Consider the following 25,497-nt stretch of genomic DNA (forward strand, 5'->3'; position numbering starts at 1 on the left):
TGTTGAATTATTAATTTACAGTATTTACACATCAGTTTAAAGAGCTGAGGAATGTTTAAAAGGTATACTCATACTGAGTGTTCAATTTAGCTTTCTGCATTTGCAGGATTTCTGAGAACTAGCTCACTGTGAAGGCTTAGGAAGCGAATGTTATATAAACAGACAGTGCTGAAGCAATATTTTTATTGTAATCCCTTTTGGGACGAGGGTGCCGCTGTGGGACATTTGATGCTGTGTAGCTGGGCCACAGACATTTGCAGCGCACAAAGGGAATCTGGATGAAAGTAAAAGAACGGGACAGTCCAGGCTGCCTTTTTTTGGAGGGGTGGAACTTGGAAGGTTCAAACAAAAAAACAACTGCGATGACCAACTGTATATCTAAAACAAATGTAAAAATATGCTTCCCGTTATGATAGTCAAGATATGTCTAAAAATATATATTTTTTACCGATACATACCGTAAAACACATAATGGCCCTCATTCTAATCCTTTCGCTCCCCCTGCGCGTTTGCGTTTTGTGCATGTGCAGGCTTCGTTTGCGAGCGGGCATGGCAGATTATTCGCCGGCGAGGAAGAATAGCGTCCATTTGCATGGCTGCGGAGGAACTCGGTGTGTGAGGGGGGCGGACGGTCATGCGGGCGGCGTTTGGTTGACTCGCAAAAATCTGCAGCTTTTTGATTCCGCCAGAATGAGTCCCAATATCACACAGTTAATATTAATATACAATATAATAATATGTGTATACAACCATTTAAAAAGCAACAATAATATAAAAGAAATTGTAGCATCATAACAATATGCTCCTATGTAAATTGTATCAGTTTTCAGTTAAATTGAGAGATGCTGTAGTGCAACATACTGTAGTTTAGTGTGGGATAGATGCTGTAGTGCAACATACTGTAGTTTAGTGTGGTATAGATGCTGTAGTGCAACATACTGTAGTTTAGTGTGGTATAGATGCTGTAGTGCAACATACTGTAGTTTAGTGTGGTATAGAAGCTGTAGAGCAACATACTGTAGTTTAGTGTGGTATAGATGCTGTAGAACAACATACTGTAGTTTAGTGTGGTTATACTGTACTTTAATGTGCCAACATTGGTCAAAATTGATTGGAAATTACTGGACATGAATGTTTTTGATGTTTTAATAACACATAGAAACAAAAAACAGGTCCCATATACATCATTTTAGCTTTGTTTTTTTTTTCAGTCAAGTTTTAATGAAATCGAGATCCAAAACCAAAACAGTTGAGGTGTCACAACGGGTGGTTTGGATGAACTTGTGTGCTCTACAGGAATCTCCTCAGAACCAGAAATTTTAGGGTTGAAACGTGCATGTTTAATGAAGGATGCATAAATTACAGGGAAAGGACACTGCTCAAATACTTCTTTGAGAAAATAATAAACAGTTCAGTAAGGACGCAAATACTTCTTTGTGTGAGCACAAATAAAGAGTACAATGTAGAGTCCAGGAAAACTAGTCAGGTACTAGGAGAGTTTGTGGTAGCTGGAGGGGCATGGTACTTGGATGTAATACGGCAAGAGTTCAGACGTTGGTAAATATGGACACTAGAGAAAGGCTGAAGGAGTTGGTACTTGCTGATTCTGGTTGAAAAAGGGTTGATGGGCGATAGATAGGGATCCAGTATGAGTAACTGAAGAAGGTTAGATGTTCGGCTAGATCGGTTTGGAAGGTCTGGAAAAGGTTTGATATAGAAGAGCAGCTGGATCAGAATTGAAGAATGGGGGGGGGGGGCGACTGGATATTGGTGGTTTGAGAAGGAGAAGTAGACCGTGAGGTAGATAGTGGAGCTTGGAGCTGGGCGCTAAAGATGGAGAGGCGAGGAAGCCAGCAAAACCAGAAAGGCAATGATCTGCACACCGAGGAGGCCAGACAAGATGGTCAAACAAGTTGACAGAGACTCTAAGGGTACTGAGACTCTTTGTACTGACCCAGAGCAGCCTAGGCAGATCCCCCTTATAGGCAGAGGGCGGCTGCCATTGGCCGCTGGGTCAGTGATGTCATAAGAGGCCTCTGGCAAAATACAAGTTATTCCCTCAAGCAAGATGGTGGCGCCAGCTGTCAACTCCCACCACCCCCCCCCCCCAAAAAAAAAAATAACCCCAAACTCAATATTCATGTTAAAACAACATATGTGCTTCACTTATTGTGCCATAAATGACTCTATCATTAGCTGTGTTTTGTGGTTACATTTACAGGCAAGGAAACTCCCTCGGTGGATATAAGTAGAGAACCGGAACACAGCCAATGGGAGAGAATGAAGACCACCAATCTGACCCTAGTAGAAGAGGGCGTGTCTGCTATACAGTTTATGAAGAAGAGAATTAGAAGCCTCTCCTTAAATGTAGGTGTCACATAGGGCTCCCGCACCTTCTCATTTTTCTGTTACCTGTTTTTCTTACTAATTCTCTGTAATCTGTTCACATTTTTGAGAACTTTGTAAGTCTGTTACAGAGGGGGGAATTTAGTAAGATGTGTATTCTACTTCACATGTGATGTTGCTATGGGCAAACAATCAGATCCTGTCTACTATCTTCTAGAGGGTGCTAAATCAATAAGAAGTAGATTCTGATTGGTTGCCCATGGCAACATCACATGTAAGAAGTAATTATTTCTATCATTCCATTTTTATATTTCAAAATTAAGGGCCAGATGTATCAAGCTTCAAAAAGTGATAAAATGGAGAGTGATAAACAGCCAGTCAATCAGCTCCTACCTGCCATGTTACAGGCTGGGTTTGAAAAAAAATGACAGGTAGGAGCTGATTGGCTGGCTGTTTATCACTCTCCATTTTATCACTTTTTGAAGCTTGATCCGTCTAAAGTGATTACAGTTTGATTCTCTGTTAGGGAGATGATGATGCGTTCTACGTGGCTGATCTAAACGACGTGATACAGAAACACTGGCGATTCCTCCAGCAGTTGCCCCGGGTGAGGCCGTTCTATGCGGTGAAGTGTAACAGCAGTATTGAGGTTCTCCGGGTGCTTGCAGCCCTGGGCACAGGATTCGACTGCGCCAGCAAGGTATTTGAGACTGTGATACAATTGTGCTTCACAAAATATGCAAACAGCTCCTCTTTCATGAGTAAAGCCATCAGACATTGGGCCTACTTCAGGGCCTAACGCATGGTTTCAAATTTACAGGCCGAGTGATTATCGATTATTGTTCAATGTATAAATCAACAATACATATGTCAGGTTTATCCAATAAAACATAGATTGGTATGAAGGATGATGCCTATGCCAGTGTTTTTCAATCACAGTGCTGTGGCACACCAGTGTGCCTTGAGATGTTCTCAAGTGCGCCCCCAGATCTAGAGATGTCCACACTAGTTTACAGCCAGCACCAGTTCAACTGTTATTCACTCTTGTGTTCATGGGAGGGCCAATGTAATTTATTTGTATTACCTGTGAGGACCAGTGTGATTGTTTTTTTTCATATGGGGGCCAACGAGTTGTTGTTTTTTTTCCTGTGAGGGCCAACGTTATTTTCCCTGTGGTGGTCTGATGGTGTGCCTTGGCGATTTTAATATCTTGTTTGGTGTGCCATGAGTTTAAAAAGGGTGAAAATCACTGCCCATACCTTTTAAGGGAATTTGGGTCCGTATTCTGGTTGGTTTGCAAAAGCAAACTCCTTCTTTAATGGACCAGACCATGTGCACTGCAGGTGGGGCAGATGTAACTTGTGCAGAGAGTGTTAGATTTGGGTGGGGTTTGTACTTCAAACTGATATCTATATAGCAGCCAGTATTCACCCTGCACAGAAATAAAATAACTAACACCCGGTGCACATTTTACATCTGCCCCAACTGCAGTGCAGCATGGTTTTGTCCATTAACCAATTCGGTGGTATTCCCGGAAATTCCTTGGGCTGAGCTGCACTGTCAGGGCGGGCTCTCCCGAGAAATTTCCAGGCATGCCACTGATTAATAGGTATGTGCCAGTGGTGCCTCCAGCTGTGCACCACTTGCGCGCCACCTCTAGGGACACCCCCCCCCAGGTTCTCACCTTCCGAAAGTCCCAAATCCCCACCCCTGCTGCTGCCGACGTCGCCATTCACAGCAGTGACCAATTGGCAGGACCCACTCGGGGAAGTTGGTGTCCCCCAAGTTGCCCCAAACCGAGCCTGCCGCAGCAGCATCCCGGCAATTTGGAGTGGGGAGTCGGGACTTGCTGGAGGTGAGCAACAGGGGGGGAGTGACATGGGGGTAGGGGCTGCCCCTAACTTCTGTGTTGGGTATTTCTGGGTTAGGACAAACTCAAGGGGTTAAAGAAGGAGTTTGCTTTTGCAAACCATCCAGAATCAGGATTGTTTATTTATACGTTGTATTTGTATTTTTTTTTATGTGTTTGGCGACACATTTTGGAACGCCACTGTAGTTACCTGAGGCGCAGTGCTAGACTGTTGTAGACAGTCGTTCCGCAGCTGGGTAGTCCCAATAAAGTCCAATATGATGGGGAATTTCAATAGGTGGTGGGTGGCAATAAATAAAATCTCAACGCGTTTGCCCGAGTATGTGTCCCCCAGCTTCCTCAGGAGCAAATCAATCCTATATCCGGGATCCAGTCAAAATCCCGACGGTCAAAATACCGACAACCATTGACCGACGGTCAGAATCCCGACAAGGTCAAAATCCCGAAAAGGTCAAAATACCGATATTTAAAATCCAGACAAGGTCAAAATACCGACATATAGAATGTATACAGGTGAAAAAGTCAACATGACTTTCGGTCGACAGGTCGCGAGGTCGACATGGGTTTTTTCATGGATCGACATGGACACAGTTGACCTTGTTGGGATTTTGACCTTGTCGGGATTTTGACCTTGTCGAGATTTTAAATGTCGGTATTTTGACCATGTCTGTATTTTGAACTTGTCGGGATTTTGACTGTCAGTCATTAGTTGTTGGTATTTTGACCATCGGTATTTCATACCGAATCCCTATATCCGCTTCTCAGATAGGATTAAAAAGGCAATCAGTCAACATCTTTTTAGCATGTAAAAGAAAGAAACTGTGCTCTATTGTTTTATTAGGTAGCTCCGGTACTTTTCTTATTTGTATCGACATTGACAAATGGTTAACACATGAATACAACAAAAGGGGGGTATGTCAATAATTCCAGCGCTTCCAGAAATGGACTTACACTCAATACAGTATGGTAAGTCCACAATGGTATCCTCAGTTATTGCAGAGAAAGTTCATTAATCAGACCAGCCGAAGGGAATTCAACAGAGGCCTCAATATCCATACAGTTTTTAAGACTTAAGGTTCTGTGCAGTCTAAAACAGAAATGAATAATAGTGCAACACCTTTGCTCCTTTTGGCGCCTTTTTGTGCTATTTAAACTATGCCAGCCACGGGAAACACCATGCTTCTGATGAAGGACCCAAAGGTCCAAAAATGCATTAAGCTGGTGTTCCCGTGGCTGGTAGAATTACCCTGTTTTATGCTGACTGGAGGTTTGGAATCTACACCATTCGCTGTTTAAACCCTGACAAAAGGTTTCCGGAACCTGTTGATCGGTGGAAGAATACAGTAGGTCTGGGTGTAACCTCCCCCCACAACTGTCACCGGCTGGTGACTATATGCTTGATTTTATCTGGAAATTGTGAGTGTATCAATAAACCGTTGTTCCCCTTTGAAAAAAGGTGTTGCACTATTATTCATTTCTGTTTTAGACTGCACAGAACCTTAAGTCTTAAAACTGCAATAACTGAGGATATCATTGTGGACTTACCATACTGTATTGAGTGTAAGTCCATTTCTGGAAGCGCTGGAATTATTGACATACCCCCCTTTTGGAAGGTTGGTGAACCCTCCTATTTGTCAGTACTAGCTGCATCTGGTCATTAGCGCAAAGGAATACCTAACATTCTTACTTGTATCCAAATGGTTGACACAAGCAAAAAAGTTGACATGGCAATTGCCGACACATAAAAAGGTCAACATGAGTTTTTCTGGGAAGTTTTGTGTTACTGTCGACGCCTGAGCGCCAATAATGTAGCACGTTCCCTTGCATGGCTCGCTTCCCTCGCCGTGCTTCAGGCCTGGTGCCTCGCTCCTATACCACTGCACTCAGCGTACTTTACAGTTCCCAATTGGTGTCCATTGGTGATGTTGATGTATTGATCGACAAACCAGAGCCATCGGGATGCCCTGAGTTGAAATGCAAAATAAAAAAAAACATTTACATGCTATCGTATTATATCCAAACGATGGGACAAGCGGTCACCAGACCTTGTATTATGTCCTCAGGCTGAGCTAAAGACGGTACTAGGGATGGGAGTACCTGCTGCTGATATCATCTACGCCAACCCCTGCAAGCAGCTGTCACACATCCGTTATGCAGCCAAGCATGAGGTCAACAGGATGACGTTTGACTGTGAGAGTGAACTGGGGAAAATCGCAAAGAATCACCCAGCGGCTGAGTAAGTGACCGGTTACACAGTCTAGAACCAGTGATTCAAATATATACATCATCTGTACTTATATACTGTACTATCACATTTATATCCTCCTAGATTAATATACTGTACCTTCCTTCCCCCTCTCTAGTGTGGAGATTCCCTTGTGCTGCTCTCTTCTGTTAGTCTCTGCGCATGCACTGCAGCCCACACTGCTGTGATACCACTGCTGACAGAACCCCCACCCCATCGCAATGATCCCCCATGCCGCTATTTATACTCACCTATCCCTGAGTTCGCTAATCGGAGCTCGGGTGTGGTATAAATCCCGACGGTCGGGATTCCGACAGTCATTAGTCAGACGTCGGAATCCCGACTGCACAGCGGGGGGAGTGCAATGAAGCCCCTTGCGGGCTCGCTGCGCTCGCCACACAGCGGGAACGATGGCGAGCTGCGCTCGTCACCTATTTTATTCTCCCTCTATGGGGGTCGTGGACCCCCACGAGGGAGCAGTCGGGATTCCAACGTCGGAGGAATGACTGTCGGAATCCAGACTGTCGGGGAGCCGTCCGGCACCCCAGAGCTCATGCAGGGCTGACAGATATCTGGGCTTCCAACCCCTGTGACCTCCAGCACTAATCTGCCCCTTGGACGCGTCACTTTACTGCTGCATTGTGTCACATGAGCAGTGCAGAGCCCTAATTACCGGCAACCCTCTCCAGAGCAGTGGTCCCTGGGTGGTAGGTGAATATATACAAGCAGCTGATCACACTGGCCGAGGACATCGGACATGCACAGCTGATCACACTGGCCGTGCCCATCGCACACACACAGCTGCACACATTGGCCGGCCCATCAGGGACACCCAGCTGATCACACTGGCTGGATACATCGGGGACACGCAGCTAATCACACTGGCCAAGCCCATCGGACATGCACAGCTGATCACACTGGCCGTGCCCATCGCACACACACAGCTGCTCACATTGGCCGGGCCCATCAGGGACACCCAGCTGATCACACTGTTCTGGCTAATCGGGGACACCCAGCTGCTCACAATGGCCGGGCCCATCGGATGCTCACTGCTGATCACACTGGCCAGCGCCATCTGACACACAGCTGATCACACTTGTCTGGCCCATCGGACGCACAAAGCTGATCACATTGACTGTGTCCATCCAACACATATAGCTGATCAAACAGACACAAAGAAAGCTGTGTCTTAGTAGGGGATTTGCAGTGAGCCATGTGGGTTTTCTTTTTTTTTTCTTTTTTAGTCTTTTCGGCCAGATTGCATTTCCCATTAGCAGTATTGGAAATGTGATCTGATTACTACAAAGTAATGAGAATTAAAGGGATTGGGAAGTTTTTCACAAAAACTGGTCCAAAAACCTTTGATGCATTTAGGTGATACTAAAATAATGAAAAAATTATAAAAACTTTTACATTATTTTAGTAAACATAATTTGAGTACATCGGCCCCTAAATGTACCCATTCCTAAATACAGTAGGAACTCTCACTTACAATGTTTTTTAGGAGTCAGGAGTAAAGGGGTGATCCTAAAACTGCACGAGGACCCATCTCAATACATATCAAATGAATAAAATATTGAATAACTTTTTCATAACCGTGTATTAGAAAGATGGTTAATCACGACATACTGTAGATGAAATTTTACCTACAGTTTAAGCAGTGTCTTACTATTCCGTACCACGGGGCCAATTGTAATAGGATGTGAGAATCAGAAAGTGAGCGTTTTCCCATTTTTTTTTAAAACGGCAATAATTTACATGGCAAAATCAACCTGTTTTTTTTTTCTCAGTGTAAAGGATCGCCGCTTTAAATTAAAAAAAAAAAAAATCTCCCAAAACCTTTCACTTTCTGATTCTCACACCCTATTACATTTGGCCTTATAAGTCTATTTAATCTTTTATTGCCCCTTCTGTGCAGGATGATCCTTCGTATCAGCACTGATGATGAGGGATCAATAGCCCGTCTCAGCAAGAAGTTTGGTGCCCCCTTGGAGATAGGTGACCGCCTCCTTAAGATCGCGAAGAGCCTAAATGTGTTGGTCACTGGAGTCAGGTGAGATTTAACAAAGTTCTGGTGCGCCATTGCTCTGGTTGTGGGGGGAGCAATGACGGGGATAATAAGAGGAGCTACAATATTCCAAATAATTTTTGTTGTCTAGAGTCTGATTTAATGCAATAAAACTTGTTTAGTATTATAGATAGAATTTCTTATTAATAGTGGATTTGAAAGAAGTCTGAGCGACAAAATACTACAACATTTGGAAGCAGGGCCTATGTACATGTTCCAAAAGAAAAGCTTACGAGACTCATCTAAAGGAATTCTGGCAAACTACAGTGACAGACCTAATAGACACAACATCTGTGCTCTAAAGCCAATAAGGCAAGAAATGATCATAATAATAATGGTTAGTCCTGGCTTCTTCCATAGATGATAGAATTGGTAAAGTGGAGAGTGATAAAGTAATAGGCAATCAGTTCCTTAAAGGCAAGGGAGGACTAGGAATTGCCATCAATGGTTAACATGAAGGATAACCTCAATGGTGTAAAGGGAACCATCGATTATGTCACCCATCGATGGTCACCCCTATCTCAATGTTCAGTAAATTTCTGGCCAATCAGGACCTGGGGGTGTGGTTTCACAGGTGTCAAGGGCGGTGCCATGTTCCGTGTTCCAACACCTGGGAGAAAAAAAAATAGAACTATTCATTAGCTCTGAATCATCGATAGTGGGAATCCCTCTGGTTCTTCTGCATCGGTGGTAAAAGTAATTACCATTGATTATAGCCCGTTGTCGATGGCCATCCATCTGTCGGCGGCTTTGACACACACCTTTGACCTCTGTTGGTGATGTTACCGTTCATACAGACCCCCTGTAATAAGAAGACGCGTTTACAGGTCCAGATAAGGGCTGTAGGTTATCCTGCTCGCCTCTGCTAGTTTTGGACTGCGCTGCAGCCCCCAGGGTTAAACCGCCACTGGTTAAGCATATTTCATTGTGTTGTATGCCTGGGAGGGTATGTGTTTGGTCAACAGGCCTTAGGTTGACACACGGAAAAGGTCAACATGTATTAGAACGACATGGACCAAAAGTCGAGACTATCAAAAGGTCGGCAGCCTGTCTTCTTTCTTCCTGAGTGATCCCACTCGCACCCTGCTACCAGCCCACCGGTTTAGGACACCGGCACCTCTGCTAAGTTTTTTTTATATATAGGGGCGTGGTCGCTACGCCTCCCTTTGTCCACACCCCCTTAATTTTCCAGGGCCTGACATAACTACACCTTGGTGAAAGCCAAAGCTGAAAGGAGATAACAGGCCTGATTCTGGTTCACTCACGAAGCACATTTGCAGGAGGGGCAGATGTACCAGCCAATCAGTATAAGATGGATCAGTATTGGGGTCCAGTCACATGTGTGTTGTGACACAGGATACTGAAGTGTTAATGTGCAGTATCAGGAGTATAACGTACACCATGGCGGCAGTTATCAGACTGTCCTGCACCAATCCGGAAATACAAGATGTCCTCTCTCACGCTACCTCCGGCTGTACATCTGTCTTCTATCCCCAGCTTCCACATTGGCTCTGGCTCCAGCAACCCCCAGACATTCCACCAGGCTATTGCAGATGCCAGGCGCCTGTTTGACATTGGAAACAAACTGGGACACAAGATGAGAGTCCTGGATATTGGAGGGGGGTTTCCCGGCCACCCTGATTTCCAACCAAGATTTGAGGAGGTGAGATTAAATGAAATTTTATTCAAAGAAAAGTGACTGATAAGAGATGGGAACAAGTAAGGCTTCTTACTTGACATGTACCATAACTATGGGCCTGATTGTTGTGTGAATTTGCCCAGTGACCGATTATCCAATGACTCAGCAAAACAGCGATAAAAATCAGATTATTTTTTTTTAATTGCAAGCCAGCCGCAGTTGGACTGGCAGGAAGCCTGCATTTGGTGGTGGTAATCTGGGAGTGTCAGGGAAAACACAGGCAAGCCCAGGCGATTTCATTGAGGGTGTGTGATGTCAGCTCTGGGCTTGATCAGCCTGATTCTATTACACAAGCACCGTGGATTCTGGCTTAGACACAGATTGCACACACTGGTGGTGAGTGAGTTGCAAATGGATTTGCAGCTAGTTGCCAATCAGTGTGATTTTCACAAGCTGTTGACAGCTTGGCAGGTTTTCACTCTAGCATGGTGGCGGCTACCTGATCATCTGATCACAGGGCTGTGCAATTTATCAGAGCATTGATCACGTCTGAATAACCCCCATGGTTCTCAGGCCTAAGAAAGATGGGCATTTTTTAAATAAAAAAATTGTAAAACATTTCTAAAAAAAAAAAAGTTAGGTTTCCTTCCATTTTCCTGTGGTAGATTGAAATACCAATATTATTATTATTATTGTTTATTTAAATGGCGCCACAAGGGTTCCACAGCGCCTGACAATACATAAATGAGCAATAAAAACAAATAAATGACAGTACAAGACAATTTAGGACAAGTACTTGGTAAATATGGATAGTTGCACCAGGGGACAGGACACTGGAGAAATGATCAGGGTGGCAGAAATATATTCTAAGAAAGGCACAAGAGGAGAGAGGGCCCTGCTGGTGAGAGCTTACATTCTAAGGGGAGGGTAAGACAGACTGGGGTGACACAGAAGGGGTAGCAGTGAGCATAAACAGAAGGTTAGGATGAGAGTTGGTTGTAGTGGCGTAACTATATATTTTGCTCCCCCCTGCCAAAAAGTTTGTGGCAACCCGGGCTCCTCTCCAGCATGTGACGTGATGACGTCACACGCATAATGGAGAAGCTGAAGCAGGATAGAGGAAGAGAAACCAGCAAACACTGCTGCTTCCCTTGGCTCCGACGCATCCCAGGCCGCCCCAGCATGCCCATCCATCCACCCACCCTGTACACAGTAGCCAATAGCTGGCTCTGTGTACAGTCAATTGAATCAGTGGGTGTGATTTCTCATCTCTGCCATGGCCGCACCCACGCTGTTGCTTGGGCAGTGGCAGGCAGCAGCATGTCAGTGCGTCCAGCGGGTGCTGGCTCCCACATAGACCCCACTGTGGCTTGCTCCCCCAAGCGGCAGCTGGGGCTGCCTTACAGTAGTTACGCCACTGGTTGGTTGGGATTCAAGTGGAAGGGGTGGGAAGATGATCAGCTCAGTCTTAGTTTTAAGCTAAGAAAGCACTGGGTCATCCAAGAGTAGATAGACAGGTGGAGATATTCTGGCGCTGTCTCACCCTTTCCTTTTCAGTCTGATATATTAAGGTTTTTTACATTTTAGGGTGTTGGAGTCCCCTGAGGCAGCAACCAAACCTCTAGACTAATAAGTATTTCTGTGCGGAGTGTGCACCTGTATTCCCTTCCCCCACCCCAAAAGGAAAATACCCGCAATTTGCGCAGTGAGGGGGTGGAGCCAAATGAGATGATTCCAGTCATTACGTCTCACCCCCTTCCGACGGCCCCATCGATGATGGTATTTATTACAACTTGGAATGCGGGCAGGTGCGCACGCAGGGGGGTTTCCGAGTATCTACCGAGGTGAGTGGGGGCAGGGGCGGCCAGCGGTTACTGTACTACAAGGGAGCAGTGGAGAGCGGAGATACTCCTCTCTGGCTAATGACAGAGAGAAGCACATGGTAGGAGACTTTTCTACACAGCACTCCAGTGCAGCAGCAAGGTGAGGGGGCAAGCTGGCAGCGTTATTCAATATAAATTATGGTACTTTGACCTACATTGTGTGGGGAGTGGAGTGTAGGGGGATTTTTTCCATCCACCTCTGATGTCTGTGGGTGTGGAGGGTGGTACTGGTGCCATCTGTGTGTGTGGCTGGGGGGGGCTGTGTTGTGAGATTGGGGGTGGTAATGGTGCCTTTGCTGTCTATGGGGTTGAGAGGGGGGTGATGATGCGTGTGCTATCGGTGGGGAGGGTGGTAATGGTGCCTTTGTTGCCTGTGGGGATGAGGGCGGGGGGGTCATGGTTTCTGTGCTGTCTGTAGGTGTGGTGGTAATGGTGCATTTGCTGTCTTTGGGGGTGATGCTGCCTGTGCTGTCTGTGGGGTTGGGGTGGTGGTAATGGTCAGGGGCGGATTAACAATGAGCCTGATGGAGCTACAGCTCCAGGCCCACTCTACAAATAGGCCTATTTTGTAGCTGAGGGCCAGGGCTTTCCAACGAGCCTGGCCCCACGTCGCTAGCCCCCCGGGAACCGGAGATACCGCCAGGCAAAGATGGAACGTTTTCCACATAGGATAACATGGGACCCGCTTATTCAGAAGACCTCCACCCAGTTCTGACGGCTGCCAGTCGCCCCCCCTTTCCTGGCATCACATAAGCTTGAGGTTGAACTCAGTCGAACCCAAATCGCTGGGCCTTCAATCTAATACCAGGCTGGTCCATATGGGTTAATTGGTTCCAGAGATATTGCGGGTAAACCAAGTTTTTTCATTTCTGAAATGTAATGTCATGGCTGTTTATGTTGTTTGAGGACAGATTTCTCTGGAACCAAGTGGCCCAGTTACACAGGACCAAAATCATTCGAAGCCCACTCAAAAGTTCTTCAGTATAATACTGGTCTCATGTAAATGGGTCAGTTGTTTCCGAAGATAGCTGGTTGGTTAAAGGACCGGGGGGGGGGGGGGGTTTCCTCTACCCCTCACACCAGAAATGTGCAGGGACTGGGCTGGTGTAAAAGGGGCCAGCCCGGGAATGTGCCTGCATGATCCTGGGACCATATTCCCAGTTAAATCCCTGTATTTTCTTGTGTGAAAGGAGTATTATTTCAAATAGCTGGGACCTGCAGTGCTCTGAATACAGCCGGGCAGCCCCCTGCTCTCTGCCCGACTGTCAATGGCTGTAATTTCTGCTCGGCGGTGGCTGTCCCCCAGTTACCGCAAGCATGTATTCCCCCTTGGCAATGAGCATGTAATCCCACATGGTAACGAGCATGGAACCCCTGGCAATGAGCATGGAACCCCTGGCAATGAGCATGTAGGTAAGCAGCACTTATGTAGCATGATTTTTAATAGGCATTTTGGTTTTTGGCATAATACGTAATGGACATTATGGTGTGTGGCTTAACATGTAATGGGCATTATGATGTAACTTTTTAATGCGCGCCTTTGGTGCGCAATGCCCCTATTTATGAAGCATATTGTGCATTATTGCTCAATCTGTTTGGTATAGTGTGTATTTTGGCTCAATCCATATGTCAAAATGTGAATTTTGCCTTAATCTGTGTGTCATAACGTGAATTTTGATTCAATCCATGTGCCATAGTGGGAATTTTGGCTCAGTCGCTGTGAATTATGGCTCATTACTTGTGGCATAATGTGTAAGTACAGTATAAGGGGGTTACTATTGTGTTGCATGATTTGTATAAGGGGTATATGGTGTGGTAACTTAGGTGACCACATAAAAGGTGCTAAAATGTTGTCTACAAAGTTTGGGCTTTCATTTTTTTTTTTATGACTGGAGTGCCGCCTCAACCCGCAAGTATCTTAGGACATTGACGTCCTGCGGGTGCACCTTTGGAGGGCAAATATCTCCCTGCATTTTTCCTTTGCCAGCCCCCTGCCTTTTCCAGGCATATATACTTAGTTGAAAGTATTTACACAAATAGAGACACACCCATGAGCAGACCACCCAACCAGAACACTGGTCACGCCCCTCACATTATTAGGTGCTAGCCACAACCCCTATTATTGCGCATAATAAGCCCTTCATATTTTCAGCTCCAGGCCCATTTTGACCTTAATCTGGCACTGGTAATGGTAACTTTGCTGTCTGTGGGAATGAGGGGAGGTGATGGTGTCTGTGCTGTCTGTAGATGTGGTGGTAATGGTGCCTTTGCTGTCCTTGGTGGTGAGAGGGGAGTGATGGTGTATGTGCTGTCTGTGGGGGGGGGGGGGGGGGGATGGTGCCTTTGCTGTCTGTGGGGATGAGGGGAGGTGATGGTGTCTGTGCTGTCTGTAGATGTGGTAGTAATGGTGCCTTTGCTGTCCTTGGTGGTGAGAGGGGAGTGATGGTGTCTGTGCTGTCTGTGGGGGGGTAATGGTGCATTTGCTGTCTTTGGAGGTGATGATGACTGTGCCGTTTGTGGGGGGTGGGGCAGTAATGGTGTATTTGCTGTCTTTGCCTTTGAAAATTCTGCATTTGCCACTGGCGTGAGATCAGGCTTCTCTTTCGTGGGTTACAGGGGACCACCTAAAAAATCAGGAGTCTCCCTAAGCTTTCAGGTGGGCAGGCAAGTATGATCACGTGATAATCTGTGTAGGGACAATGCATGAGGACGCTTATTACTAAATAGTTTACATTTCTGTTGCCAGTTTGCTGCTGTGATCGCTGAATCCCTGGATCACTACTTCCCCAGTACGGAGGATGTCGAAATCATCGCAGAGCCCGGGAGGTATTACGTGTGCTCTGCTTTCGCACTTGCTGCCAATATTCTAACCAAGAAAGAGGATTATGTGAATGGTTAGTAAGTAGCATTACATTACATGAAGCGGATGGGGGCATTACTAGCACTGGGTCCTAGTGACCGCATCTTCGTGCCATTTTCCCAGTGGCTTCTTTACCGTACATGCAGTTTTCTCGTCCTCCCTCCTGTGTGTCAAAAGCATACAGAACATTGATAGATTTAGCTAGCTTGTATCTTCATGAGCTCCACACCAGATGGAATACCAATAACATTGTATGTATCATATATTAAAACTGTATGTAAATATCGTGATTCACGGGTCTACAAGGATGGGAAGTAAGACCTCTAGCAGCTGTCTCCTCCTTGGTGGCGGCCATTTTTGGAGGGACATGCATGGAATCAAGTCACCGCTTGGTCTGCGGAGGCTTTTGCTACGCCACTGGCTGAGACGCCGGTGCCTGCATACGACATCTCAGGTGTAGGCTGCAGAATGCCCAAAAAACGGTAGCAATACGCCTGCATTGTTCCACCACTCCCCATTCCTGCCACCAAATGGGCCCTGACTATCAAAAACCTTTAAAATAAATCCTTACTGGGAGCAGGACCACTAAGGTACACTGGCAGGTGCGCAGCATGATCATCACACATGCACAGCCGGAGGACAACCGCTCAACTGTCGAAATAGGAATCAGGCCCAATATAAGGAAGACCATAAATGACAATAATTAATGAAAATCCTCTTAAATTGCATCTAATGAAAAATTGACTCAGCAAATATATCGCTGGTGACTGGTGAGGTGCAAAACGTCTGCGGCTGTATGTGTATTAGATACCGCTGGGAATTCATTAGATCTGGCGCTGTCTCACCCCTTTCCTTTTCTGTCTGATATATTAAGTATTTTACCTTTTAGGACGTTGGAGTCCCCTGAGGCAGCAACCAAATCTATCTCCAGACTAATAAGTATTTCTGTGCGGAGTGGGCGCCGTTATACCCTTTTCCTTTTCCTCTCATTAGAGCTGCTCCTGGTGATAGAATCGCCATGCACTGTCCCCCACCAGCCGCCGTCCTCTGACAGAATGGGGCGCACGCGCGCAAGACACTTGGGCGCCCCGTTCTGTCGGAGGCTGTAACAGCCCTCCCCCCGTCTCCTCGCTCCTGCCTGCTCTGCCCCAGCCTGCCCGTCTCCCTGAAGCAGAGACAGGAAGGGAGGTCTTCGGTCTCCGCTCCCCGCTCCCCGACGCCTTGCTGGCGATGATGGAGCCAAGCTAGTGAGCCACTCGCGAGTCCCCGTCAGCCAGTCCGCCAGCCTGCACCAGCACATGAGATCTGGCAATCGGTATTCTGGAATACTAACAGAAACCTATAATAAAACTAGCATCTCTTATATATTTGGCTACATCTGTCACTCAAAGTGTGTCTGACTCTCTAACGCTGGGTGGAGCCTCTGACTCACATGACTGACTCACATGACAGAGAACCAGCCCAGTGAGACACCCTCTGCCTCCCCATGTTACCCAGCAAAGACACAGCTACTCACCAGACACACCAGGTGTGCGCCCCCCGCCGGCCCCCCATCCCGCGATTCACGGCACCCCTCTTTAGTCCCCCGTATACTCACACACCCCTATCACTACCCAGCTTCCTGCTCTCCTGAACCGTAACTTCCACCACTGGGGAGTCGCTGACCCTGTTTTGCCCACATGCCCCTATCATGCCTCATAGCCCAGCCTCCTGCTCTCATGCACCCTAACTCCCACCCAGTAGGAGGAGACACTGACTCAGGGCCACCATCCTGTACTCCTGTACTGCCACGCTGGACCCTCACCCACTGGCAGAAGCTGCACAGTATCTCCCAATTGATACAAGGAAAAGAAATAGTCCCAAGGTGTAAAGCCTGGATCCTGCTGCCTCACGTGGAAAAAAGAGGATCATCGTAGTCCTCCAGTAAGGGATACAGTATGTGGCAAAGCGAAAACGGTTTTCGCTTTGCACAGTATCTCCCACCCTCCTCTTTAGTCCCCCTTATGCCCACACACCCCTATCACTACCCAGCCTCCTGTTTTCCTGTGTCGTGACCTCCGCCAGTGGGGAGCCGCTGACTCAAAAACACCCTACTATACTATTGCACACACACACACACACAGCTAAACAACATGCACACACAGCCCCCCCCCCCCCCCCACCCACAAATGTCACTGTACCATCCACACTATCAAGGTACATCTTACTCTGTAACCGCTTTTTAATTAAAAAAAACGGTACTTATGTAGTAACTGGGCTGCCGATTTTGAAATCGGGTCCATCGCATCGCATCGCACCCGACCATATCGCATGCGATGCGATGCGATGCGATGGACCCGATTTTTCCATAGGATTCAATGTTAAAATGGACTGAGTCCATTTTAACATAGAATTCAATGGGAAAAGGGGTCCTTTTCATACCCCTACTATCCAAGTGGGCATGGAGTTGGATATAAACCTGTGGCGAGCGTAGCGAGCCACCGAGCCCGAAGCGTGGCGAGCGTAGCGAGCCCCGCGAGGGGACACAGAATACCGTCCCCTCGCGGGGCTCGCTTCGCTCGCCACGCTTCGGGCTCGGTGGCTCGCTACGCTCGCCACAGGTTTATATCCAACTCCATGCCCACTTGGATAGTAGGGGTATGAAAAGGACCCCTTTTTCCCATTGAATTCCATGTTAAAATGGACTCAGTCCATTTTAACATTGAATCCTATGGAAAAATCGGGTCATCGCATCGCATCGCATCGCATGGTCGTATGCGATGCGATGCGATATCGCATCGCATCGCATCTGATTGTATGCCTTAACTTAAGGCATACAATCAAAAAATCGGCAGCCCAGATACTACATAAGTACCAAAAAAACAATACACACCCCCTTCCACATCATATGCTCTCTATTTAACACATTTCACCTATAACTGAAGTTGCAATACAGGCATCTTTCATACAATTCTAACCATCTGTCTCATATACAAATGTTCACAAATTAAGGGGGCGTAGCCCCTTACAACGGTGTGAAGAGCGCCCGTAGGGTGCGATGAATCACCTAGTAGTTAATATATCTTGTACGGAGAGCACAAAATCATAAATCACGGGCAGTTGTATAGATCACACAATTTTGAGTCAGGGAGAGAGAACAACGCATTCAAGTCACACCGGATAATACAAGTTTGGCAGGTGAATCCACATTCACATCTTCTGAGGAAACTGCTTGATATACATAATGGTAGTCACTAACATCAAGGGGCATATTGCACAGCGGGGAAGAAAATGCAGAGTTTATTATTGCACAGCTTATTGACACTTGAATGCCGGTACACCAGTAAGTCCTTAGATGCAACATGGGATCACCACCGAAGCTCACTAAGACTGGCCATCGGACCCCTCCAGGAAATCTGAATGACACGGACTTGCCGCTCCTAAAAAAACAGGGTGACATGCCCCCCATTTTGTAGAACAGTTCTCGATGCCGCCCCTGGTCCCCCTTTCCCTTCTTTCATTAACACAATCACATAATTAAGCACAAATCAATATACAAAAGGTCATTCTAATTACTGTGATAAAAAAAATACAATTTGTGCTTTTATTCGTGTGTTATGGAATAACTCTCTGGCATTATATTTTATAGTGCGATGTTGTGTGTACAGAACCGGTCAAAAGGTCAACACATAAAGGTCACGTGGTAACATGGTTTTCAATGATTTTTCCTGATTTGTGGGGCTAGGGTTAAGCACTTGGGGAGGGTTAGGCCGCTGGAGAGAACTGTCAGGGTTAGGCACCAGGGGAAAGGTTAGGGTTAGGTGCCATGGGAAGGGTTAGGCACCACAGGGAGGTTAGGGTTAGGCACCAGTGGAAGGGTAAGGCCCCAGGGTGAGGGTTAGAGTTAGGCAGCACGGGTAGGGTTAGGCTGCAGAAAGGGATGGTTAGGGTTAGGCACAAGGGGAAGGGTTAGGAGCCACAGGGAGGGTTAAACAATAGGGTGAGGTCAGGTTTAGTGTTAGAATGAGGGTTAAAATAACACAAGAAATTACATGTCAAACTTTTGAGTCTGTCAACTTAAGTTCACTTAAACTGTCAATGTTTTGATTAGACCAGTGGCGGTTTTTACCTATGGGCTGCAGCCCCCCCCCCAGGTAAAATCCGCCACTGTATTGAAGCCAGATGTAGTATGTGAGACTGCATTGGCTTCACTGTGACTGGCATTGACTTCCTATTGGAAGTCCGACCTGCCAGTTACCAAGGCGGTCCCATCAGGAGGTGTTCCCTCCCTCCGGGACGCCGTTCTGTGGGCTGCCGTGCAAAATCATCAATTGCGCGTGCGCGTACTGTATTGTACAGGCGCCGGGACCATGATTCCTTCTATGGGCTGTTGCCGAAGCAGCCCATAGAAGCTGGCCTCATGTACAGTACAGAGGATTGTACTGCGCATGCGCCAGTCCTGGCGCCTGTCAACACAGCACAGGCACTGGGCACTCTGGAGGAACTGGCGGCAGGGATGGGTATAGGGTGGGGGGGGGGGGGTGAGGTGCCTGCATCGCGTCCTCAGGCAGCTCCCCTCCCCAGAGAAGGTACGGGCCGCCACTAGATTAGACAAAACTAATGCTCTTCACTTTACAGGAGCAGATGGAAAAGTCGGAAGACAACTGGCCTACTATCTCAATGATGGGCTGTATGGGTCATTTTTGAATTTTTTAATACGCAATGAAGATAAGAGCGTAAAACCAACATTGGAAAAGGTAAGAACCCCTACAGTACATGTTCCCAAACACCATAGTGATCTCAGCCCCCTTCATACACAAATAACTCAATAAATAACGAGGTTTTGGTTAATGGATTGATCAATGCATTGAAGCCAGCAGCCCAACGTCAATGGACCCCATTACACTGCAAGTCCTACTCTATCAACCAGACTCTTGAGAACCTGGTAACTGCTACGACATCACAGTCGGACTGAATATAGGGCCTGATTCAGCCCCATTTCCGATGGTGGGGGTCTCCGTATGCGTGAATATGCGAATACCACCCCAGGCAACTGGTCACAGAACCTAATAAGAAATATAACATATGTTTGTAATCTCTCCAGTAAGGCAAATGGCACAAAATATAACTGGTCAATAAATATGATGTTATTCACATTTATAACAATACAGTAATGTTAAAACCAAAAAAAAATCTTTAATATTAAATAAAAAAAAAAATCATATCTTGGAGCACCAGGAGGAACAAGGGGGCTAATTCAGAATTCCCAGCGCCAGCGTTCAGGTAGACGCCTTCCCACCAGAGACAAATCCCACCGTGCAAATGAATGGACTCACTGTGCGAATGTTCAAAACATTCAATGGGCCGTACGCATGTGCAGTGTATCGATAATCGCAGCCTTGCGATCTGGTCTGAATTACCCCCAATGTCACCTTCCATCAACTGGATGCACTAAAATAAATTCTAAAATTCCATCAAGTCACCTGTGAAGGGACGAATTCAGATGTGGCCGTTCAGTGTGAGATAGAGGGGGCGGGGCTTAATGACAGGCTATGCATCATTTTGTTATGTTCCCATGTTGTGGCCTAACAGAGAAACATAGAATGTGACGGCAGATAAGAACCACTTGGCCCATCTAGTCTGCCCCTTTTTTAAACATGGCCCTGGCCCTGCCCCACGAAGGTTCATGCAGCGTAAGGTAAGCAAGAATGGATTACTAACGGTTGGAGAGTGATAGAATGTAGAGAGAGAAAGTACCAGCCAATCAACTCCTAACTGTCATGGTACAGGCTGCGATTTCAAAGTAACAGGAGCTGACGGGCCGGGAATTTTTCTCTCTCCATTTTATCGCTTTCTGAGGCAAGGTCCATACAGAGGAAAATGTGGCATTATTCGTACTCAGAATAATCTGATTAATGGATTATTAAGGAGGACGTATGCCCAGGTAGTTTGTAAAATGTAATACAGCGTATATGTATGTCTATGACATATACCAAACACCATTAAGCTCACCGGTCCAGAGAGCAGCTGCCAGTAAGAAGAGACAGGTATCTTATCCTCAGGTGGGAGAATGTGTTCTTAGAAACCTTCAGTAATTGGTCCTTAGTCTCAATTCTGAGATTAAATAGGCTTTTTCCCCAGGGGTGCACCCACTGATGTGATATATCTTTTAAAATGCTAAATGTGTCCCTAGCTGCCTGTTTTTATATGTGTAATTAATTTACTAGAAAGATGTGTCCTTTGAAGCTAATGAACCCTGCTTTATAATTGTCCCCCTGCAGGAGATTCTATCGTCGGCGGAACGCTTCCCTAGCAAACTGTGGGGACAGTGCTGCACAGAGAAGGATGCGATTATGGAACAGGTTGATCTACCAGAGCTGGAAGTGGGGGACTGGATCATGTTCCAGAATATGGGAGCTTACCACCAGTGTATGGCAACCACGTTCAACGGCTTCCTACCCCCAGCTGTGCACTATATTCTCAGCAAAGACAGATGGATGATATTGGAGAAGCAGTTGCACTGGATGAGCGATGCATTGCTCTAGGCTTCTGTGTGCGCACACTAGAACAGGGGTATCCGGACTGTTGCGGCCCGGCATCTACTTTTTGTACGTTTACTTACCGGTGATCTACAGGCCTTTCCCCCTGTGCAGATAACCACCCCACCCTTCCCTTATGCAGAAATCCCCTTGTACAAAAACTCCTCATCTGTCAAGAACACAATCTCACTCCCCAAGTACAGCATGCCCAGATTAGGGATGGCCATCTTTGCCATTGCCATCGATGGTTGCCATCGATGGCAATTCTGCAACTGGCCATCGATAGTGCTTAACTATGCAATGGATGACCATTGGTATTTTTGCATATCAATGTTCATCCATTGTGATTGATTGATTGGCCTGAGGGCCAATCAAAACACAGGGGTGGGGCTTCACGGGTGTTGGGCGGAGCTATGCTCCATGTCCCGGCACATTGAATAAAAAAAAAGCAAAACATTGTTTTGCTATTCCATCAATGGAGGGAAACCATCTGGTTCTGCCCCATCGATGGCAAAAGTATTTGCCATCGGCCATGAACCATCGATGATTTCGACTCATCGATGGTCAATGGTCATCCCTACCCCAGATATTATATCTTACATGGGCAGGCAGACTCTTTGCACTTGCACTGTCACACTGTGAGGGTCCCGTTTGCTGCTTCCCACCACAGCTGACTCTTCTCATCGCTGCTGACACTGACTTGATCAAGCTGGGGACAGGATCCTCACATCCCGGGGACGTATTGTGTTGGTGCGCGACTGATGTCACCCAATGCGTCGCTAGGAACTCTGTAAAGCCTCTAAAATGAGCAGAGGCTAATTACAGGTTCAATGGGGGTCATTCTGGTTGATTCGCTCGGATGCAAATTGTCACCCTTGTGAATTAACCAAACCCCGCCTTGCGAATGGTTGGCTGACCGTCCCCCACCTGTCCGTCATGCCCACATTAGCATGAGAACAGCTGGCGTTATCATGGGAACACCCATAAAACGCTGGGCATTTCAATATGCTAATGGGGCTGTCCAGGGCCCCCCGCACCCCTGCTGGTTGACCTGTAAAACGTGAACTGTGTGGAATACTAAGGACCGAGTTTGAGAACCCCTGGTCTAGTGTAAACACTATATCATTAACAATGCATGCTCCCGCAACTTTTTACCGATGTCCTCCATCATCTGTACATGCAGGATGACAGAAGATATCACTATTGAGAGCTATTCTGTGGAATGCAGCATGGCCCCCCGCGCGCCTTTGGTCATTGCACTGCCGATGCCGGCATCCCCACTGGGTTCCGTTGGTAATGAGGTCATGCTGAGTACCCAGCATTACTCATGTAAAGTTGCACTTTCTGAATGTAAAATATTAACTTTATTAGGTTTCAAACTAAAGTGCTTTTTACAGAGTTTTTAGAATGTAACCAGGATAAGGAATGTTACTTTATAACTTTATGTATAACACACAAAATGCTATTATACTCACAGCTGCTTTATAAGAGACCTCTTTGTTTTAAACCCTATAAGAATCTTGTCTCCACCTGGAATAAACTTGGAGATTGCTTACACATCACCAAATGCATTGTGTACAATTTCTCCCAGTACTGGTTACCAGTGGGACATCCAACACCATAGGATCACAGAGAGTTAATCATCAGACTCCTTAACCAATTGTAGTCGACAAAACAAGAACAGAATAATGATTAATATTCCTTGTTCAAGAAGAAGTCCATCTTTTTTCCACCCTACAACAAAAGTTGATTTATTTAGATGTTTGAACGTCTAGTAAAGCAAGACGTATCTCACTAGATCACAGTATGTAGGGGCATAGCGATAGCAATGCGCGACCACGTGCGTCCCTATCGCCCCCCGAAATTAATATCCAGCATGCTGGATAAATGTATAATCGCCGGTGTCAGGGAAAGTGTTCTCACTGAGATAATTACTTCTGATGTTAATTCCTTGTATGCAACTAAAAACCATGAGCTGGGCCTAAAAGCATCATCTTATTTTTTTGGACAAAGTGAATGAATTGGAGGAGTATTGGAAATTTGTTTTGGAGGGCATTGCACTTATTTTACAAAATCACTATTTTTGGTTTGATGGCTCTTTTTAGAACAACTCAATGGGACCGCCATGGGAACCAAGCTCACGCCCAACTAAGCCAATCTCTCTATGGTGTGGTGTAGCTTCCAATGTCATGGCAACATTATAGAAGACATCCTTTTTATTTGGAATGGTGATCAGACTAGTCTTCTTTTTGTAAACATTTGAATATGAATAATGCAGACAACAAATTTCCAAATTAGTGAAACCACTGTAGATTTGCTTGGTATTGTTTGACGGAGTCCCAGAGCATAATAGTCAGAGAACCCCTGTATTAGTGTTCATGTGACAAACAGTACATTGGAAAATCACATGCATTCTAAAAGTATGATTTTTTGAGCATGTCCGAAATATCAGCATGGCTTAAAGACACAATGGGGGAAATTTATTGAGATGGAATATCTATTTCACATGGGATGTTGCTAAACCAATCAGAATCTACCTCTTTAGCACCTTCTAGAAAATAATAGATACTATCTGATTGGTTGCCCATAGCAACACCCAATCTGAATCCCATTTTAGTAAATTTCCTACAATGTCTCTATGTACTTTATGACATTTCATATCAAGGATATGAAATATTAGACCTTTTTTTGTGGGATTAAAGTGATTAAACCTGGTTGGTGGAATAATGATAGAGATCGGAGACTATAAAAATCATAAAACCAAAAGGGCTAAATGTAGACTTTTAAATTAATTCTTTCTTATTCCTTTTTTATACAGCACTTTCAATAATATGTGATTTAGATGAAGTGCATCCTATTAATAGCATTATATTTTGTTTCTTGCTTTTATACATCAAAAAACATTGAGGGAGCTTATAGATATAACAAAATAGACCATCCAGTGTCCTTGGTCCTCATAAAAATGGCACTTACAGTAGATGTTCTCCATTGAAAGATGGATGCAGAAATGGAGTCATCCCGATTTGTGTTTTACCCAGGCAGAAGTGGTGCCTATGTACTACCTCTATGTAACCGGCAAACAACATAGTTTCAGGAAGCAGATCAGCAATTGCTAGGCAATCAATGCCAAGAAGGATTATGGAATTGTAAATCATCTGAGGTGCCAAAATGACAGGATTATCTTTATAATAAATTGAAGAGTGTGTGTGTTTGTGTGCGTGTCTGTTGCATTGCGGGAACACCGTGGCACTCAGAGCCGCCAAATTTGGCAAAAAGGTACCTCTGGACCTGGTAGTGAGCACCTCAAAGCCGTTTTTGGGAAAATTCACATAGAAATGTAACAAACACCAAGGTTCAATTTGCCTTAATTAATGAGCTGGAAAAAAGATTGACGATCTTGGAAACCGAAGACAAAGTAACAACACCACACCTGATTTCAGCCACAGAGGGCAAAAGCTGATTGCAGGAGCAAGCTCCTGCGACCAGCAACCATTAGGATGCTGAACATGGGAGCGTGCACCCGGCGATTTATCGCTGCAGCACAAACAATTCACTGGCAATATGGTCGCTCAGCGACCATATTGTCAGCGATATTGCACTGTGTATACACAGCTTATGAATGCAAACACATTCTAACATTATGGTGGAGGCTTTCAACAATTGGGAATAATTGAGGAAATACATAGATACATACAAACATCACACACACCACACACACAGTGCACCATATACGCACACACAGCACACTACACACACACTGGACAGATACACACAACACACACACACATACATACAAACATAAGACACCACAAGCAGTACAACACACACCCAAATACACTACAACACACCCAAAAACAGTACAACACACACAAATATACAGAACACATACACTTATACCCCTTTTACACCCAAAATCCTGGATCCGACCCGGCATTTGGAACACGGATCCAAGCCAGGTCAGACCCGGGATTTGTACTGTTTCCATTGGGGTGCACATGCAGTGTGGACGTAGGCGTCGCTTGAAGATTACATCATCTGCAAGTGCTGGGATCGCAATTACCCCTGCCG

The 25,497-nt window shown here is 45.8% G+C and overlaps 1 protein-coding gene across 1 annotated transcript in view; it reads left to right on the forward strand.

Annotated features, from left to right (window-relative positions):
- The window catches only part of LOC146058144 (antizyme inhibitor 2-like), a 126,335-nt gene extending 103,012 nt beyond the window's left edge, over nucleotides 1–23,323 (forward strand). Inside the window, exons 2-9 of the mRNA XM_083170180.1 lie at nucleotides 2,222–2,367; nucleotides 2,873–3,046; nucleotides 6,280–6,452; nucleotides 8,380–8,514; nucleotides 10,027–10,192; nucleotides 14,798–14,945; nucleotides 19,529–19,647; nucleotides 21,172–23,323. Of these exons, the coding sequence (XP_083026306.1) occupies nucleotides 2,281–2,367; nucleotides 2,873–3,046; nucleotides 6,280–6,452; nucleotides 8,380–8,514; nucleotides 10,027–10,192; nucleotides 14,798–14,945; nucleotides 19,529–19,647; nucleotides 21,172–21,435 (1,266 nt within the window). The 5' untranslated portion in view covers nucleotides 2,222–2,280 and the 3' untranslated portion in view covers nucleotides 21,436–23,323. The remainder of the gene's footprint in view (nucleotides 1–2,221; nucleotides 2,368–2,872; nucleotides 3,047–6,279; nucleotides 6,453–8,379; nucleotides 8,515–10,026; nucleotides 10,193–14,797; nucleotides 14,946–19,528; nucleotides 19,648–21,171) is intronic.
- The last annotated feature ends 2,174 nt before the right edge of the window (nucleotides 23,324–25,497 follow it).

Source organism: Crinia signifera, chromosome 2 (assembly GCF_055691185.1).
Source record: "Crinia signifera chromosome 2, ASM5569118v1, whole genome shotgun sequence".
Lineage (NCBI taxonomy): Eukaryota > Metazoa > Chordata > Amphibia > Anura > Myobatrachidae > Crinia > Crinia signifera.